Genomic DNA, 17,898 nt, shown 5'->3' with positions numbered 1-17,898 from the left:
ACTTGATATTCCCTTTCCATTTGAATGACTCGTGCTGTACAATCCTCATGTAAACTAAGACACTGAGGCAGAAAATTCAATTTTTTGAATAATCGAATGCTATTCTTCACGTAAGTGATAACTTTTATTATCGTACACGACGCGTTATGAGGCTGAGCGAGCAATACCACTATGAGAGTGGTGTACCGCTAGCGGCGTCTCCGTAGCCCCTAGGTACCGCCTGTGTATAGTGTTGCAACGCTTGAAGGAGTCGTCAGTTCTGACCGTGGCAGAGGCCAGTGTATCCAAACATTTTTCCGTGCTTTATTTTATGGAGCTGCGAATTGCCAGAAAAAATTCTGTATCGAAATCAGAAGAAAACCTTCACACATCAAATCCTCTTGGCAGCTCGACTCAGTAAGTTGTGTTAATGGTCATAGATCTCGGCTTTCTGACTGCCAAGCTGCTTCACAATACAAGCGTCTCTGAAGAATTTCGAATCGACCGTCAACGATACGAAATTCAAATTGCTCTTCACTTAAGACTCACATGCCAGGATGATAAGAATGAAGGAAATGAATTGATAAGCAAATCGCAAGAAAATACTTTCAGCTCATAGTGCAATGGTGATAAACTTACAATGCTGCACAACAGGTAACGCCTCTTTCTGCTGCTGACAAGCAAAGTTTAGGTTCCTAGGAATACACAACTTCATTTATGAAATACCACTTTTGCATACCTGTTGAGTATGACACAGCATACCAATTAAACACAGACCCAATCGAAATCTAAGTGAGTAGTATTTTACTAATTCGTGCCGATAGAGGCACGCTTGTGTACATATACTCAGTTTTATTAAAACAGACTTTCGTCGTAAGGTTATCGTGGGTAGTTTTATTTCATTTCTTATAATACAGTGCACAATTTTCGTAAGGTTTCTTTTAGTGTTGTTAAAACAATACTAAACATGAGAGAGAAATTAATCATCAACGATAATGCGAATTCTCTGATGTTATCTATAACAGTCTGACAATGAACATGCAGTTTATTGATTACATGCATGTAGAAAACTTGTTCTGAGTTAAAGCTGTCAAACAAGGTTTGAAGAAGAATAAAATGCCACTACCAGACGACGGCTAAAGTAGAAAGTACTTTTCTGACTATTTTGGCACGATGCGCTCTCCCCAGACATAATACAAAACCTTCGAGATGCATCTGCTGCCTGGCCGTCTATTAAACCTGAAAAGAACTAAATGTCGCCGAAGGTAGCCCTATTTCCACATGCGAATATTTTGGGTTGAGAAGTGAAGGGAATTATGTTCAAAGTTCCATTAAATTGATAACTTCAGCAGACAGCAGTTCTGCCTATTAAAAAATATAGCAGCGACTGCAATAGAACTCGCGACGCATTATCGAATCGACACTGCGCGACGCTTACCGTTACGCTAGTAGCTAGCAGCTTCAGATATCGACAACTGTTCCTTCAGGTCTTCCGCATTGCACAGTGCTGTGAGATAATGCATAAGGCCAGATCTTGACTTCTGAGAGGCAGACAGTTACAGCTTTCCTTTTGCACTGCACGACGGTTTCAACAAACAGATAGGGCAATAGAATAGCTCAAATGGAAAGGAACACTTCCTATTTAAATTTCTGCATCCTACACTGTTGGCAGTTCTGTGTAGGTGGCAGTTACGTTATTTTATTTCGGTGATTACAAAATAGAGTTGAATGTATGCACTGGATAGCCGAGGCAGCTAGTTCATGGCGATTCGGTCAACCAAGTAAATGACTGTACTGAACATGCTGCAAACCACTACAGAGAGCCTGTGTTAGAGTTCTCATCGAGTGTGCGGCATCAGTATTATGATAGGAAAATGAGTAACAGAAAAGAGCATTTGGTGGTCTGTTGGACTGGTGATAGGTTCATATACTGGCGATCTAGGTTCGATTCCACCTCCCGCCGATGGTTTTTGATAGGGAGAGACAGAATCTATTCGCTTCTGGCTACGCCAAGTGAAGAAGGTATAATGGAATTGTGGTCTGAAATTCACATTGAACATGATATTCCTTCTCTACCAAGTAGACGTTAGGTTGAACCACAATAAAGTCAGGGGTGGCGAAATGTAGAAACTCGATCACCAGTATCCTTTCTTATACTAGTTATTCATTTCTAGTGACGAAACAAACGCTATGTAGGGTCACAGGACTCTTATTCCATCTTTTATTTGAGCTTCTGTATGCCAATCAAATTGGTTCTGAACTGGGAATGCAACTCAGACCGCCCTTAACGTGGAATTTGATCCATTCGTGACAATACACCTCGACTACAATTTGTTGTTTGTTCAAAACTGTAGATTCCTCAACATCTCCACATATTGCGCGTGAATGGGTTCGAATCGTGGCCGGTCAAAAAGGTTTTTATTATGAATTATCAAGCTCTAGCACGAGAACACCAATCTGCTGGAGGATAATAATTTAGATTTTTTATGCATTTTCATTCGTTGTCAACACTAGCGATATCTGACGTTTTTGACTCCCAGTGAGACATATAACTATTTGCGAGATCACTGTAAGTTCAAGGATGTTATTCCGAACTGCTGGTGGAGATAAATTCGGTAACTGACGTCTGTTTGTGTGTAGTCAACAACGATATATGTGGGGTTCGATTCCCAGTCAGCTCTGAACTCTTCGTCACATTATTTCTAGTTCAAACATGCTCAAATGTCGCTGCTGGTGTAGCAAACCCGTATTTAACGTTCGATTTCTCTAGAATATATTAGCGATAGTTGCCGGGTTGGAGTCCTGGGAAGGAAAAAAATGTTTCGTCTCGTCATTTCAGTTAAAACATCTGGCTACTGACGAGAAAATCCGATATGTCACAGTTGATTGTGCTTCGATAACAATCCGATTAGGTTCTGGGTTCGAATCCCTGTCCAACACAAAGCTTTACCTCACGGCATTTCAAGTAAGTTACTTGCGAAGAAGCAATATTTAACATCTCCTGTAGTTCTTTAACAGGGGCAATAGATGCTGGGTAGGAATTCGCGTCCGCTAAAAATGATTACGTTATGTAATTTGAAGTTCATATTTGCTAGCTGATACTGTCTAAAATCGAGGTATATCCCTCTCTGTATGCCTGGTCAGGAATGACTGTTAGTTTCCGTCAGTCACGAAATGACTTGGGTTTGAATCCATATGCAGAACGAGACGGTTCGTCGTGTCATTTGAAGTTCATACATGTTCTCAACTAGCTGCTCGTGAATAACTTAAATTTTTAATGTAATTTTGTGTTAAATAACAAGTACGGTATGTTACCTTGAAGAGGAAATCATGAATACGACGAACTTACTACGTGCTTTACCTATCTCACGTAATAATGAGAGTGGTAAAATTTCAGGTATGTCATTTATTGCAATAAATGTGAGCTTACAAGCCTCAGGACAGTCTTATCTGAGATAAGGTGTTCCCTGATATTTCTAGTATCGTGGTATTACTTTACATCTTGAGTTATTACGATACAGAGCAGTGTTTTCTAGTGGTGACTTGTTGGAACCATTTTCAATAGTCAAACGACTGTACAAAGGAGCGATTAGAGGACCTGCTAGACAGCTGCATTATACGGGTTGAATGTGAATCAGGCGAAATGCAATTCAGGTCGCTCGGATACTTTTGAGCACGACTGTACATGCTTACTGTTCCGGTGTTGACCACACCAGAAGGTGCTGCTCACAACACACGTGAGGAAGCATAATCAAAAAGAGGTACTGTTGTCTTATTGGTGAAAAAACTAAAAATTAAAACGTGTAGGATATCGCAGCATATGGAAATAGGACGAGTCTGTAGCAACGAGGAACGATTCCAAACAACTGTATTAAGGTGATGACCTCTACATTTAATCCCTTGTTCCACAGCAGATATCCAGCATTCCGCCAAGGCTCCCTCCATGTCAACGGAATGGTGTCAGTCTGTCAGTCATTGTGCGGCAATCAACAGTGTACCCAGTGGAGAGTCGAGATAGGAAAGATACCATTGATATGGGGCGATGTGCTGTGATACACACCGCAGTTGATATTAAAAACGAATACCGTCTACGTGCTGGCATCGAGCATATGTGGCGATCCTGTTAAATTTACAGGTATTTATCCATTGGAGCAGGTGGCTAGTGATTGACGTCATTTGCACAGACCGGTGTAAAGTTTCATTGCCTGTACTGTACGAAATTCTTCTCCCACAGGTTATCAGTCGCAGGAGAGGGTCCCTGTTTCATTCTTTAATGCACCACTTTTTCTGCTCTAACACACTTTGTACACTGCCATACTTACTTTTTTTCCGCCACGACTTCGACGTCTGCATCAGATTCTAAACTGACATTAACATGTTTTGGTCCATTGGCTCCCCCAGGAAACTAGACATCACACCGTGCAAATCATGTTGGCGCTGCTGATCCCACAAAGCACCCACACACTGGGTGACTGAAATAAAAGACATACACAACATAAGGAAACTGGAAGAGATTTGAGGCATTGTGGAGCGTTTCCAAACTGCTGTCCAAAGGTGATTGACGACCTCTACATTTAAACTCATCATTCACAGACGGGATAGCTGATGGCGCTGTGCTCCATTTGATTGATTCCTCATATTGCTGCCATGCACGCGAGCACTGTTTCGGCGTTAGCCATCCCTGGAAAGTGTTGCCTCCTCGACCAAGACTCTTTCTCCATCTCAAACAAGCAATGTCAGTCAAATCATCATGTGGTAAGCAACAGCGTATCAATGGAATGTTGGGATGGAAAAGACACTATCGATGTACTTTAACAATAAGCATCATAGTTGATAGTGCGATTAATTTTAGCAACTTTATCATAATTTCAACACTGACTAACGATACGGCAGAATGTTTACAAATTTCTTATCACTGCTAAACAGCCCCTCCACTACTTTATGAGTACCATTGTGAATGTAAGTAGATGACTATACAGCACATTCATTTATTGTTAATTCTCGAACATATACATCAAAGTATACCAGACAGTGACCTACATATCTCTGACACTTCGATCATAGTGTGAAACTTATGAATTTCCTCTATGTGGATGAGAGTCACAGTAAACTTGCCAGACAAGCCCACAGCCATAAAGGACAGACAGAGCAGCCCCTTGTCAAGACAGGTCTCCAGCACAACAATACTGAGCTACCTGCCATGGCGCCAGCGGAAGTCTGAGATGGGGGTGATGGACTGAAGGAATGTGTCTACACAATGGAGTCGTAAACTGGGCATTGTGTGCAGAGCCGTGCATAATAAAAATTCACGGGTTTTCGTGTTCGCCAATACTGCCAATAAGCCTGTGAACGATCTCCATTGGCTGCCTCAGTTGTATAAGAAACTCCAGCTTCTCAGAAATGTTTGGAGATAGAATCTTTATTATGCCTCATAGCTAGGACGAACAAGCTCCAAGGCACAGGTGATTCAGATAAATTTTTTTAAGATTGTATCTGTTCGCTTGTTGCCATGGGAAGCAACATGAATTTGGAGAAAATCATCTTCCCCCTCTATGAAAACTTTTAAAAAAGCCAATAATTGGTGTTTTTTCTCCCCAGAGAATCAGGTTTCTTAACTCTTGCCCTGGTTCGACATGAGTTTTTGCTGTCATGTGGGAGGCGAGATTTAGCGCCTCTAGAGCCCTGTGATTGGCTCAAGATGGCGTGAATGTGGTGTCGTTTGTGCACTTTGCAAGAAAACGGATTTGTTTTCTTCTGAAGAGGTGCAAAATACTTGGGTGCTGGACTTTGGTCTGGAAGCACTTCTGGTCAAAGCTCTGGCATGTGTGGTTGGTACTTGGGACCTGTCCTATGACTGACTTCACTTGCGAGTAGTTCAGACTGGGGAACCTGTGGTGAAGTTCTTACTGTACCAACAGTATGACTTCAAATGTCTTGGACTACTCGTTTGCCGAGAGCACACTTATTCGTTTTTTGTTTAGCAGCCTTGACATTTGGTATCCCTGTGCACTCTGTCATATAAGTGAGCCAAATTGGTCCTTGGTACGATCGGTGAACACACTGGAATCTACCATGGTTTTATGGCTCTGGCAGAGAGTAAGTTGCGATCCATCTGCCTGATTGCTAGACTGTGAGATTTTTGCATTTCTTTCATGGCCGCAATCGATTCACAGGTGCCACCTCACATCTCACCTCCACTGCACACATCTCACCAGCTGCAAGTTACATTGCCACAAAAAGCATATAGGGTAATGTACTGCCACTCCAGCATTGTCAGGATGTACAGATCTCAATCGCCAATTGCTCTCAGCTGCACCTATGTAGTAAAACTACAGTAGATTTTCTCAATCAAAATCTGCTCAGCATCAGACCAATTCAGATTGCGTTATTCACTTTTTTAGGGCCAGAGTACTTCACTCACGTCTGCCACCCACGATCGTTGCCCATTGTAGTCTTAAACCACCTGTTAGTTGTTTATGGTATTCAATCAATAACTTGTTTAGCATAATTTATGTCTGGTTTAGTAAAATAAATTATGTTAGTAAATTTTACTTCATTCTCAATGTTTCATATAGCCCCCACAGGGTTAACATTCATTGTGGCGACCCTGGCAGGATCTCGGATTGATGGCACCTTCTTTGACCATCAGATTGTGTTGCCTAGCATAGTCATTCAATTTCATGTCCCTTGCAAAGAATTTTGAATTGATGGCACCTTCTGTGACCATCAGATTTTAGATGGTATTGCCTAGTGAAGTTTCTGTTTCCCATGTTAACATGGTGCACTGGGTAGAGTAGAATCGTATTGCTGGCACCTAGACATAGTACTAATATTTAATTATTGTATATGTGTATTTTCATGTTGTGTTGTGACTTCTGTATCACTTGATTGTTTGTTTTGATGGCGAATGGCGTTGTGCTGATTTGTTAGGATATATTGAGATTTTCGTTTGTTAGCATACACAAGCATGCTGTTATTTGAATTCGTTGTCAGGAACTAAGAATCAATAGCTCTCAGGAGCGTAATTTAGATTAGAATCTGTGTGGCATAGGAATGTGTAGTGTTTAAATTCTGTTGGATCAGAATTAGAGTGCATGCATACAAGAAGCAAGGCACACTTGCTACAGAGTAGCGGAAGCAATTGCGTTTTGCCGGCCGGAGTGGCCGTGCGGTTCTAGGCGCTACAATCTGGAGCCGAGCGACCGCTACAGTCGCAGGTTCGAATCCTGCCTCGGGCATGGATGTGTGTGACGTCCTTAGGTTAGTTAGGTTTAATTAGTTCTAAGTCCTAGGCGACTGATGACCTCAGAAATTAAGTCGCATAGTGCTCAGAGCCATTTGAATTGCGTTTTGTTAACCATGGGTCCATGTCAGATTCTTAGCGGTGACCAGGCAGATGTTACACAGGATTCTCAGGAGAATGCGGTTGCGGACTGGGCAGAGATCAGAGTATGATGATATGTCTCAGTCAGGTGACGAAAGTGAACGGGAGACAGCAGAACGAAATGTAGGCGCTGCTGGTACAAGACGCAACATCAGTGAGACTGGCAGATCAGAATCACGAACGAAACCTCACAGAATGATGGAATCTCGTTCATCTAGTCTGGAAGGTGTTAGCCGTGGATCTCAGTATGAGGCTCTCATGCAAGATGCAGAAGGGAAGAGGCAAGAGGCAGAAAGAGCCTAGGAAGAGATCACAGGAATCCAAGAAGAGCAAGAGAATGTCAAGAAAACGACAGTAGAAATATGTGAGGTCGCAGACCAGGCGAAGCGCTATGCCAAAACAGCATGATTGGTAGCGCATGTAGCACGAAAGGATGCATCAGTGACCAAAGGACAAGTTAAAGTGGCAAGAACTGAAGTGTGTAAGACAGAAAACGCACTTGCAACTCTCCAAAAGCAAACCAAAAAAATAGTTCGAGAAATGCAGGAAAAAATGAGTGAGGCTGCGTAGCAAATCGAACTGATAGAAATCAAACAGGTCGAAATCTCTGAAAGTTAAAGATAAGCAGACCCGAGTAGCCGTGCAACAAAACAAGTCGGCATAGAACGTTCGGCAGGCACATGAGCGGGTCGCGCAATTGCAAACACAATCTCGTCCGGTAGAGCGCCATCGAGAGCATTACAGAAGCGAAGAAAATGTTTTGCGACTCTCCGGACAGCTCTATGAGGACATACCCTCTGCACATGCGCGAATGCAGCAGGAATATGCTCTAGTCGCGGTGGAACGTGTAATGGAAAATGCTCCGTCGGTAACGCGCAGACTGAGCCGGAAAACAATTGTTCATCTCTAAGGAGGTAAGAAACGTTATTATGTGAATCTGACAACACGAGAGGATACCATAACAGTGCACGAGGATCGTTTGGGCACGGATACATGGAATCGCACTGCAGACAAGAGGGATAATTCGTACGGCGGATACGTCGAACCTTTCGACTACAAACTTTTGTTGACCATGCAGGATTTTCAAGCCTACAAGGAGGCAAACAACGCATTGCATCCATGACCTGGATGGGACAGTACGATCACGTGCTACCAGACTCTTGGCCACTGAAGTACAAGCTCCAGTTTATCTGTGTTTTCTTAGAAGGGTCGACTGCAGAACATACGCGCGGAGTTGCAGAGTTGTCATTCCTACCAAGAATTTGAGGACGTATTCCTTGGCACATATTGGTCGCAAGACACGCAGGAGAGGATAAAACAGGAGATCATGTTAGGGAAGGACTTAGAAGCGTCAGGATTCCGCACTCCTGTCAAATTCTTCGAATCCCTGGTCAAGGAGAAAAGATTATTGGATCAACCATAGAGTCCCAAGGAAATTATAAGGCACTGCTACATTAAATTACCTTTATGTTACCAGCAACTGCTCATCGGTGGATGCAGCAGTTCAATCGAAGCTTTCAAGAGTGCGCTGTGAGAACTCGCGTTTGTGAATGAAATTCACAACTCGCGGGAAAGAAGTAGAAATAATGACTGTAACTGGCAAGATTCCCCAGAGATGAATGAGGATGGACGAAATGGGGGGAAACATCGATCGAGTCGAAACCAGAATTGAAACTTCAATGGAAATAAGCGGCCATCATGGGAAAATAGAAAAATATGAGGAAATTATAATCATAACAACAACAACAAAAACTATCGACGAAACGGAAAGCGGAGAGAGGAACAGAACTCAAATCAGGGCCAACAGGATTCCAGGGACCAACAGCAAAGCAACTGCAGGACCTACAACGGTAAAGGTCAATGGAATAACCAACATAGCGAATATGTGGAACTGAGGCCACCTAACCCATCGCAGGGGTCAGTCACGCAGAGAAAATTGGAACAGGAATTGACACACAGCCGCTGCGGACTCAGCTCAACACAATGCCGCAGAAACTATCGGAACGACCGATATTAACCTGTTAGAATACTAAGCTAAAAGAGAACTGCAACGGGAAGAGAAGGTGGCAGTATGTAAATAGTCTCCAGAGATGAAGTTTTTAACGTAATTTAACGTTGATATTGTGCTGCTTATCGTAATTTTCCATTTGTTCTATTTCTGTGTTATTTTGTTTGTTTGTAATTTCCACCGTTGGGTGGCTTGCGGAGTATAAATGTAGATGTAGTCCTTGCTGAATGTGGTCAAATGGGTTGCGTATTTGTGACATCTTCACACCAACATTCACTGGCAGGTGGTAGATTGAATTAAAGTTCAGTTGCAAGTTATATGTCATCACCAACTGGCACTTTTGTGGCATACCAAACCAGGCACGTTGCAAGACTGAGTACTCCAAACAACTGAGTACTGCTATTATTTCTTTGAACCTCACAATTGTTGTCCGATTTCCGCTCCCAGGAGAGCAAGGAGGTCTGTAGTAAGTTGACCGCAGTTGAGCATCATACTCTCTCATAGCATTCTCGTAGAAGAGCCTTCACAGTTATCACCATGGTCGATGAAATTGTTTCTGTTTACTTTCCGTGGTTTCTTGTACACTGTCCAAGGGACGGATGTACGTCACTTTATGTTTTTCGTGGTGTCAAGATGTTAAGTCGTGCCATGGAGCATGTGCGTCTCGATTTTCGGATGTGTCTCGTATCTTATTAGCGGCCCACGTTTTGGGCACGTGTCGACGCTAAGACTCAGTGTGTTACGAGCATGTGAGTCTCGATCTTCGGATGTGTTTCATATGGTGTAAGCGGTTCACGCTTTGGGTGCGTGTCGATGCTAAGACTCGGTGTGTTAGGAGGTATCACCTGTAGTGCGATGTAGCCGGCCGGAGTGGCCATGCGGTTCTAGGCGCTACAGTCTGGAACGGCGAGACCGCTGCGGTCGCAGGTTCGAACCCTGCCTCGGGCATGGATGTGTGTGGTGTCCTTAGGTTAGTATCAGCCCATACCCTGAGCAATACGATCGTTTCGTAAGAGTTGTGAACAAATGGTCTAGAATGTCCATTCCTCGTCGATGTCGAACTACATACGTGCAAGGACTGCCCCTGAGATAGCACCAGATCTTGATCGCTACTACACAGCATTTGAGCTAAACCCTTTTGGCGAAGAAACCATATCTCTTGGACTGCAATTACTTGAATCAATATCAGCCGCCAAGTTGGGTCAGTGGATCAAGCTTATGGAGGAAACTGACTTCAGCAAGAACATCCAGAAAGCCTGGAAACTTCTCAGACGCCTTAATAATGACCCTGCTAGAGCGACCCCCCCCCCCCCCCCCCACCCCACGCAAACATAACAGCCTACGATATTTCCCATCAACTATTATTAAATGTGAAATCGGATAACCGAAACATCAAGCCAAAGTCTAATAACGTGCGTACTTATGTTACCGACCTGTCTAGACCTTTCTGCTCAGAAGAGCTGCAGAGGTCGATTAGTAAATGTAAAACAGGAAAGGCTGTTGGAATGGATGACCTTAGGGATGAGCAAATAAAACGTTTTGGTCCTGCAACACTAAAATTGATTCTAGATCTTTTTAACAACTGCTTATGCTCTGGAAGGATCCCCAAAGTCTCGCAGAAAGCTCGTGTCATCGCTATTCTTAAACCTGGTAAAGAGAGCAATGACCCTAAGAACTACTGTCCCATATCTCTTCTTTGCCCTTTGTATAAAATCCTGAAGAGAATGAGTTTGAATGCTTGACAGAAGCAACTGACTCTGCGCTCATACCTCAACAGGCTGGCTTTAGACTGGGTAAAAGCTGCACATCACAGATCCTCAACCTCGCCCAATACATTGAAGACGGTTTTAAATCACGTATGGTAACCAATGAGGCCTTTGGTGACCTATCTGCTGCGTACAACACTGTGAACCATAAATTACTCCTGAAAAAATTTTATGACATCAGTAATTGCTGTACTCTAACCACCTTAATAGCCAACTTCCTTAGGAGATTTTTCGTGGAATTTCAAGGACGGCGCAGTAGATGTAGACTACAGAGGAATGGACAGTGTGCTGGCCCCTATACTCTTTAATATGTATATGGCAAATGATCAACCACTCCCGCTGTACACTTGGAGTTTTCTGTATGTGGATGATCTCGCATTGGCCACCCAGGGAAAAGATTTCCATAACGTCGAAAATAAGCTGTCTGAAGCACTGGAAGAACTTGCTAAAAAAACATACAGGCCAACCAACAACTAAATATTTCATGCAATGACTCTCAACTTGGACATTCATTTTCCCCAAAGTATCTTGGGATGATCTTAGATCGGACCCTAATGTTCAAAACGCAATGTCAAAACACCAAATTGAAAGTTTCCACAGGGAATAATATCATATGAATACTAATGGTATCTAACTGGGGAGCACAGCCAGTCGCTATTCGGACTTAGGTTTTGGCGTTCTGCTGCTCTGCGAGAGAATATGCATCGCCTGTTTAACTCCTGCCATGCTAGGCACGTGGACACTACTCTGAATGAGACATTCCACGTAATCACTGGGTGCCTGAGACCCATTAAAGGGGAGCCGCTGTATCATCTTGCAGGTATAGCTCCACCTGACATCAGGTGTGAAGCAGCTACTCCAATAGAAGGATGTAGAGCCTTGACATCTGACACTCACCCATCATTTGGCCATTCGCCAGCACCGTCCCACTTGAAGTTTTGTAAGGGTCTATGTAAACAACAACAACACAAACCAAAGGCTACACATGAGGAGAAAGAGAGTAGAGACTGCTCCTCTAAGCTGGAGACAACCCAAAGAAGAACTACCCCCCCCCCAGTGATAATGAGAGCTGGTGTACCTGGAAGTCCCTCAACAGATTACAAACTGGTGTTTGGCGGTGTAAAGAAGCTATCGAAAAATAGGGATGCGCTAGAGGACCCTCAACTTGTGAGTGTGGAGAGGAGCAGATGATGTCTCACCTGCACAACTGCTGTCTGTGTCCATCATCATGCACCAAAGAAGAGTTGATGATGGCCAGTTCTAACGCCTTGGACGTTGCCCATTTCTGGGCGAATACAATTTAATTCAATGTCTGTTAGTCTATACTTAAGTGTATTTATGAATTTTCATTTATGTACAATTACTTCTAACTGTTTGCTAATTGTAATGCTTTGAACATTGTTCCCTTTTGGGCAAAAGCTAGTTAATTATAGATTTCTTTCTCCTATTTCATGTTTATGTGTTACTGTCCATTGTATACTTACATGTTTTATAACTGTTAATTTCTGTTAATTCCCTTGTAATTGATGCCTTTGACACAAATTAAAAAATGCTCAGTCTAACTCTGAAGCTGAATGGTTCTTTCAGACATTCAGAAGTCACATGGAGAAACTCCGTTCCTCCCACACACAGAAGCACTCTTAAAGATTTTTCTGTCCTCCTATTGCCCCTTGCCGTGTGACAAAAGTTGCCAGCAGAATTATTACGTGGTTGTAGACACTGTACCCTGTTGCATCTTCTGCGTTTACCATGGAAATATTTCGTTCCATCTGGGTAGACAAAGTTTTAGGCATAGGATAAAGTGTTCTATGAAGCGTTTTGGAAGAAACTACATTGGGACCACAGTGTCACTACAAAAGCCTTTGGACGCCCTTCTTTCATTGTACAAAGTTCCACTGGGCTGCATCGGCACCACCAGAACCAACTGTTGCACGCTTCAGTACATGTCAGAGATTCTGCTGCAGAGTTTTTCCCATCGACCAGCACACTGCTGGGGACCACACCATCAGTCGCCTCCATCTCCCAGCCTGTCGTGGCCAGTACGCGTGCACAGTGGTCCCTGTGGAGGTCACTGCCCACTGCCCCACCTTAGTCTGATTTAAAGTAGTTGTCACTTGACAGGCAACGGGCTGCAGGGCTCCCGCCATCAATAAACCTATGGCAGCCGACAGCGCTGTCGGCTGCCACTGCGTTGCCACTTCGCTCTGCTGAGCTGACTAAGGCATTACGCAAGCCAGCCAGTCCTCAGCGAGCCGCTATAGACGTGCGGGTGAGAGATTCGAGTGACTTGTAGCTTCGCGTGTTTACGATGTCTGATGAAAGCAGTCGCAAGAGAGGGAGGCCGCGGCTGCACACTCCTTTGAAACCTCCAAAAAGTGGCGGACATGGCGTCGTTATACGCAGTCAGGCGCGCGAATACGTGTGTTCCTTAAGGGAGTATTTTGAGAGAGAGAGGGATGCGAGAGGGCCTCTCGTTCCTTTGGATAAGGTGGTGGAGCGAACTGCAGCTGCTCTGCAAGTTAGCGAACGGTCAGTAATAAGAATCTCCAAGGAGAATTTCACGAAAGAAGGCTCAAGTGAATCATCTAAATTGGAGACACCTGGGAAAAAGAGGCGACTAGAGAAGGGGGTCACAAAACTAAACTCTTTTCAGGAAGATGCCATTCGTCGTCAAATATACGCATTTTATTCGTGGAAGGAGTATCCAACACTCAAAAAACTACATACTACCCTCACAGTGGCTGACCTGTTTCAGGGTAGTAAATCGTCTTTGTTACGAGTCGTGAAAATGTTAGGATCCGCTATAAATCCATCTCTGGCAGAAAGTTACTAATGGAACGCCAAGATATTGCAGCCTGGCGTGCCGCTTTCTTAGAGAATTAGTGGGGACAAGTTTTGATGATATCGTTTGGCTTGATGAAACGTGGGTGAATGCAGGACACAGTTAAAAAAAAAAAATGCTGGACAGACGGTACCATCAGCGGTAGTATGGCAGCTCCGATCGGCAGAGGAAAAAGGATAATTGTAGCACATGCCGGAAATTCAAAAGGTTTCATTCCAAATTGTCTGCTGCTATTCAGTTCAAATAAGACCTCCGACTACCACGAAGAGATAAACCACAATACTTTTGCGAAATGGTTTGAAGACTGTGTGCTCCAGAACTTAACAAAAAACTCTATCATTTTTATGGATAACGCTCCTTATCACTCAGTAATACAAGATAAGGCACCCACAAAGGCAACGAGGAAAAACGACATTGTTAGCTGGTTACAGAAACATATGGTACAGTTCGACGGTAATTTGACAAGGGCAGACTTATTAGAACTTGTATCGCAACACAAGCCAAAGAACCCGACTGACATTGTCGATGAAGTAGCAAAAAAATACGGGCATAAAGTGCTCAGATTGCCTCCATACCATTGCCATTTCAACGCAATAGAATTGATTTGGGCTCAGGTTAAACGGCATATTGCTGCAGAACATAAGAAATTCACATTAACCGAAGTGGAAAGAGGCAGTTGAAATTATGACATCGGAAGACTGGCAGAAGGTAGTGCATGACGTGAAAGGAGTGATACAGGACACGTGGAACAATGAAGGTATCTTACAACAAAGTGTCGAAGACTTGGTTATATCTGTCAGTACGAGCAGCGACACAGGTAGTTCCACTGACTCTGACTCTGAATTAAGCGGTGTTTTCGCATTGTCTGATTAGTGTGTAGTGTACTTACTGCCATTAAATATTGTGTTTGTGAATTTATTTCGATTAATTCTTATTCTTGTTGTGAGACTAAGAAATACTGTTTGGCCAGCTCTCGTCATCTCCTTACGGTAAGTTAGACTGAATTTTAATTCTATTTCATTTTGTATACACACCAAGATTTTATTCAATGTGTGTAATAGTTTTCGAGATTTGCAACCTAAAGAAGAAAACTTTTCCGGACGCGAAAATTTCTCACACTTCAATAGTTAATGTAACAATGGCCCTAATTAAAATTAAGAAAAAATATTTGATATGCTTACAGATACCACTGAGACCGATAGTGTACGTAAATGTAAAAATATTTGCATAATATTTATAGGAGATAGAGATTTTAAACGTCATACTTGTTTCGAGTTCAGTACTGATAGGGTTGCTTAAAAACGCTGTTTTCAGAAATTTATATACAGGAAACGTAATGCACTACGAAAACTTTTAAGGATTCTTTGCTGAGTGCATTATTTTGGTAATGAATGGAAAAAAAAATATTTTGCTGTGACACCAAAAGTTTTTCAGTAATGACGTGATAAGTTAGAAGCTGTTTGCGGAATCGAGAATTGAAATGGTTTCAAACGAATTAACGTAACTCTTGTCCTAATTAAAATTAAGAATAGATATTTGACAGATTGAGAGACATTGTAGAGATATACATCATATGTGGGTTTGAAATTTTTTACTTACTTTTTGTAGAAGATACAGGCTTTAAAACGATTTTCTATCGCCGGGGGTATGGTCTGTAAACTCAAGAGCGAGCAGCGCCTTTCGTGGGGGAAGTGGCCTTTCCCGGAAGAACCCTGTCACTGGCCTACAGGGCCACCCAAAATCAGTTGCCCTGTTACCTGTCTAGCAGTGTAGTTCAGCGTGCACTGATATACGTCGTTTCTGTTTGTGGAATCTTTGTTGTCAGTGTCAGTCAGTTGACTGTGTACTCACTGATATACTTCAGTATCCCGGAGTGATGGACAATCGCCCTGCATTGCAAGAAAATGTGCAGAATACGAAGAAGAGGAGGTATTTGCGGAGTAACGAGCGTTCGATCGTCTCTAACGTTATTACAGCGTGTTTTAAGGAGGCGACACCAAAAGAACTGTTGGCTAACATTAACAGCCCCAATCAAAGGGCTGCAGTTTATGCAAACGTCAGCCTCGTCACAATAGGACGCATAAGGAAGGAACGTGAAAACAAGCCGCATGATTTACTGGAATCGCCGCGAAGGAAAACTGATAATTTAGGGAGGAAACCCATCGTTATAGACAGCTTCACAAAATCAGTCATTCGACAAACGATGGAGGACTTTTACATAAACCAAAAAATAGTGCCGACATTACGGAAATTACTTACTGTCGTGAAACAAAAAATACATTTTCCTTGCAGAAAGATGTTTTACACAAGACATTGCATGAAATGGGATTTACCTGAAAAAGATCTGTAAGTAAACGAAATATTCTCGTAGAAAGAACGGATATAATTGACTGGCGATGTAAGTACCTGATCCAAGTGAGGAAATTAAGGGAGCTAGGCAGAAAATTCTTTTATATTGATGAAACTTGGGTGGACAACAACATTACTTACAGAAAATATTGGCAGGGCCCTGGCGTTGAGGGCATTATGGACAATGTTAGCGGAAGCAATAGGATTATAGTGGTCAATACTGGATCAAAAGATGGGTTGATTTATAAAGCGGGATGTGCAACAGGAGACCACCATGGGCAAATGAACTACGAAAATTTTTCTAATTGGATATCGAATAAAGTAATTCCGAATCTGCCACCGAACTTTGTCATTGTTATGGACAGCTGGCCGAAGTGGCCATGTGGTTAAAGGCGCTGCAGTCTGGAACCGCAAGACCGCTACGGTCGCAGGTTCGAATCCTGCCTCGGGCATGGATGTTTGTGATGTCCTTAGGTTAGTTAGGTTTAACTAGTTCTAAGTTCTAGGGGACTAATGACCTCAGCAGTTGAGTCCCATAGTGCTCAGAGCCATTTGTTATGGACAACGCTTCATATCACAACAAGGAGCACAACAAAGCTCCAACTAGGTCCTCGAATAAAAGCGAAATGATCGATTGAATGGTTATTAAAAAATAAGGTGGAAGCTGATATGACAATGAGAATAACAAAATTATTTGATTTAATTAAACAACATAAGCCGGAAGACAAAGTATTTGAAATTAATAAAATACTTGAAGCTCATGGACACACTGTGCTGCGACTTCCACCATACAACTGTGACTTAAATCCAATTGAAATGGCGTGGGCAAAGCTCAAGAATTTCGTCAGAAGAAGAAATATTCTTGGAGATATTTGCATGACGAAGTTGCTGCAGTTGGTGAAAGAAGGTACGTAGACATTTTATGAGCTTCCATGTTTTATTCCGAACTAAATTTTGCCGTAACCGAAAGAGAGCGTATACAAACACTTGTCCCAATTGTCACAGGTTTCGAAACGATAACTCAAGATGACTGGAGTGCATACTGCCTCCATGTGGAGAAACTTGAAAGAGAATACTGTGTTAAGGATGGGGTTATGGAAGACATAATAGACGCTATAGTTATTAATTTAGAAAGTGATGACGACGAGGACGACGACGACGACGTCGGTAATGACAGTGACAATGTTGATGATGACCTCTCAAATACGATGTATGTAAACAGGCAATGAATATTTTTTTTGAAAAATATGTTGTGTGTTCTTTCAAGCCTGACTCTGCTCATACACCATGAAATTTCTTTTTGTAGAAATGTACTACATGGTAGTAAAAGATTTTCCAAGATAAATACAGTCAAATGTGGTCCAAAGCAATAAATACCATTATCACTTGTTGTACAAAACCAGAAATAACTTGAGAACTTCATGGTAAAATCAATTAACTTTTCGCTAGTAGAACGTGATTCAATCATGTAAAACATTTAATGCCTAGAGAACAGCAGCATTTGAATGTATTCTGTCGCTAAAACTCTATCTCGGTTACTATTCACATGATTCTAAGGAATATTGCTTAA

At 42.5% G+C, this 17,898-nt stretch overlaps 1 protein-coding gene across 1 annotated transcript in view; it reads left to right on the top strand.

The window, feature by feature from the left end:
- LOC126412897 (uncharacterized) overlaps positions 1-17,557 on the top strand; it is a 44,485-nt gene extending 26,928 nt beyond the window's left edge. Inside the window, exons 2-3 of the mRNA XM_050082787.1 lie at positions 16,986-17,235; positions 17,334-17,557. Coding sequence (XP_049938744.1) covers positions 16,986-17,235; positions 17,334-17,557 — 474 coding nt within the window. The remainder of the gene's footprint in view (positions 1-16,985; positions 17,236-17,333) is intronic.
- Positions 17,558-17,898: the final 341 nt, after the last annotated feature.

Source organism: Schistocerca serialis, chromosome 7 (assembly GCF_023864345.2).
Source record: "Schistocerca serialis cubense isolate TAMUIC-IGC-003099 chromosome 7, iqSchSeri2.2, whole genome shotgun sequence".
Taxonomy (NCBI): domain Eukaryota; kingdom Metazoa; phylum Arthropoda; class Insecta; order Orthoptera; family Acrididae; genus Schistocerca; species Schistocerca serialis.
Note: the sequence above shows the minus strand (reverse complement) of the source record. Positions and strands in the feature narration are given on the sequence as shown.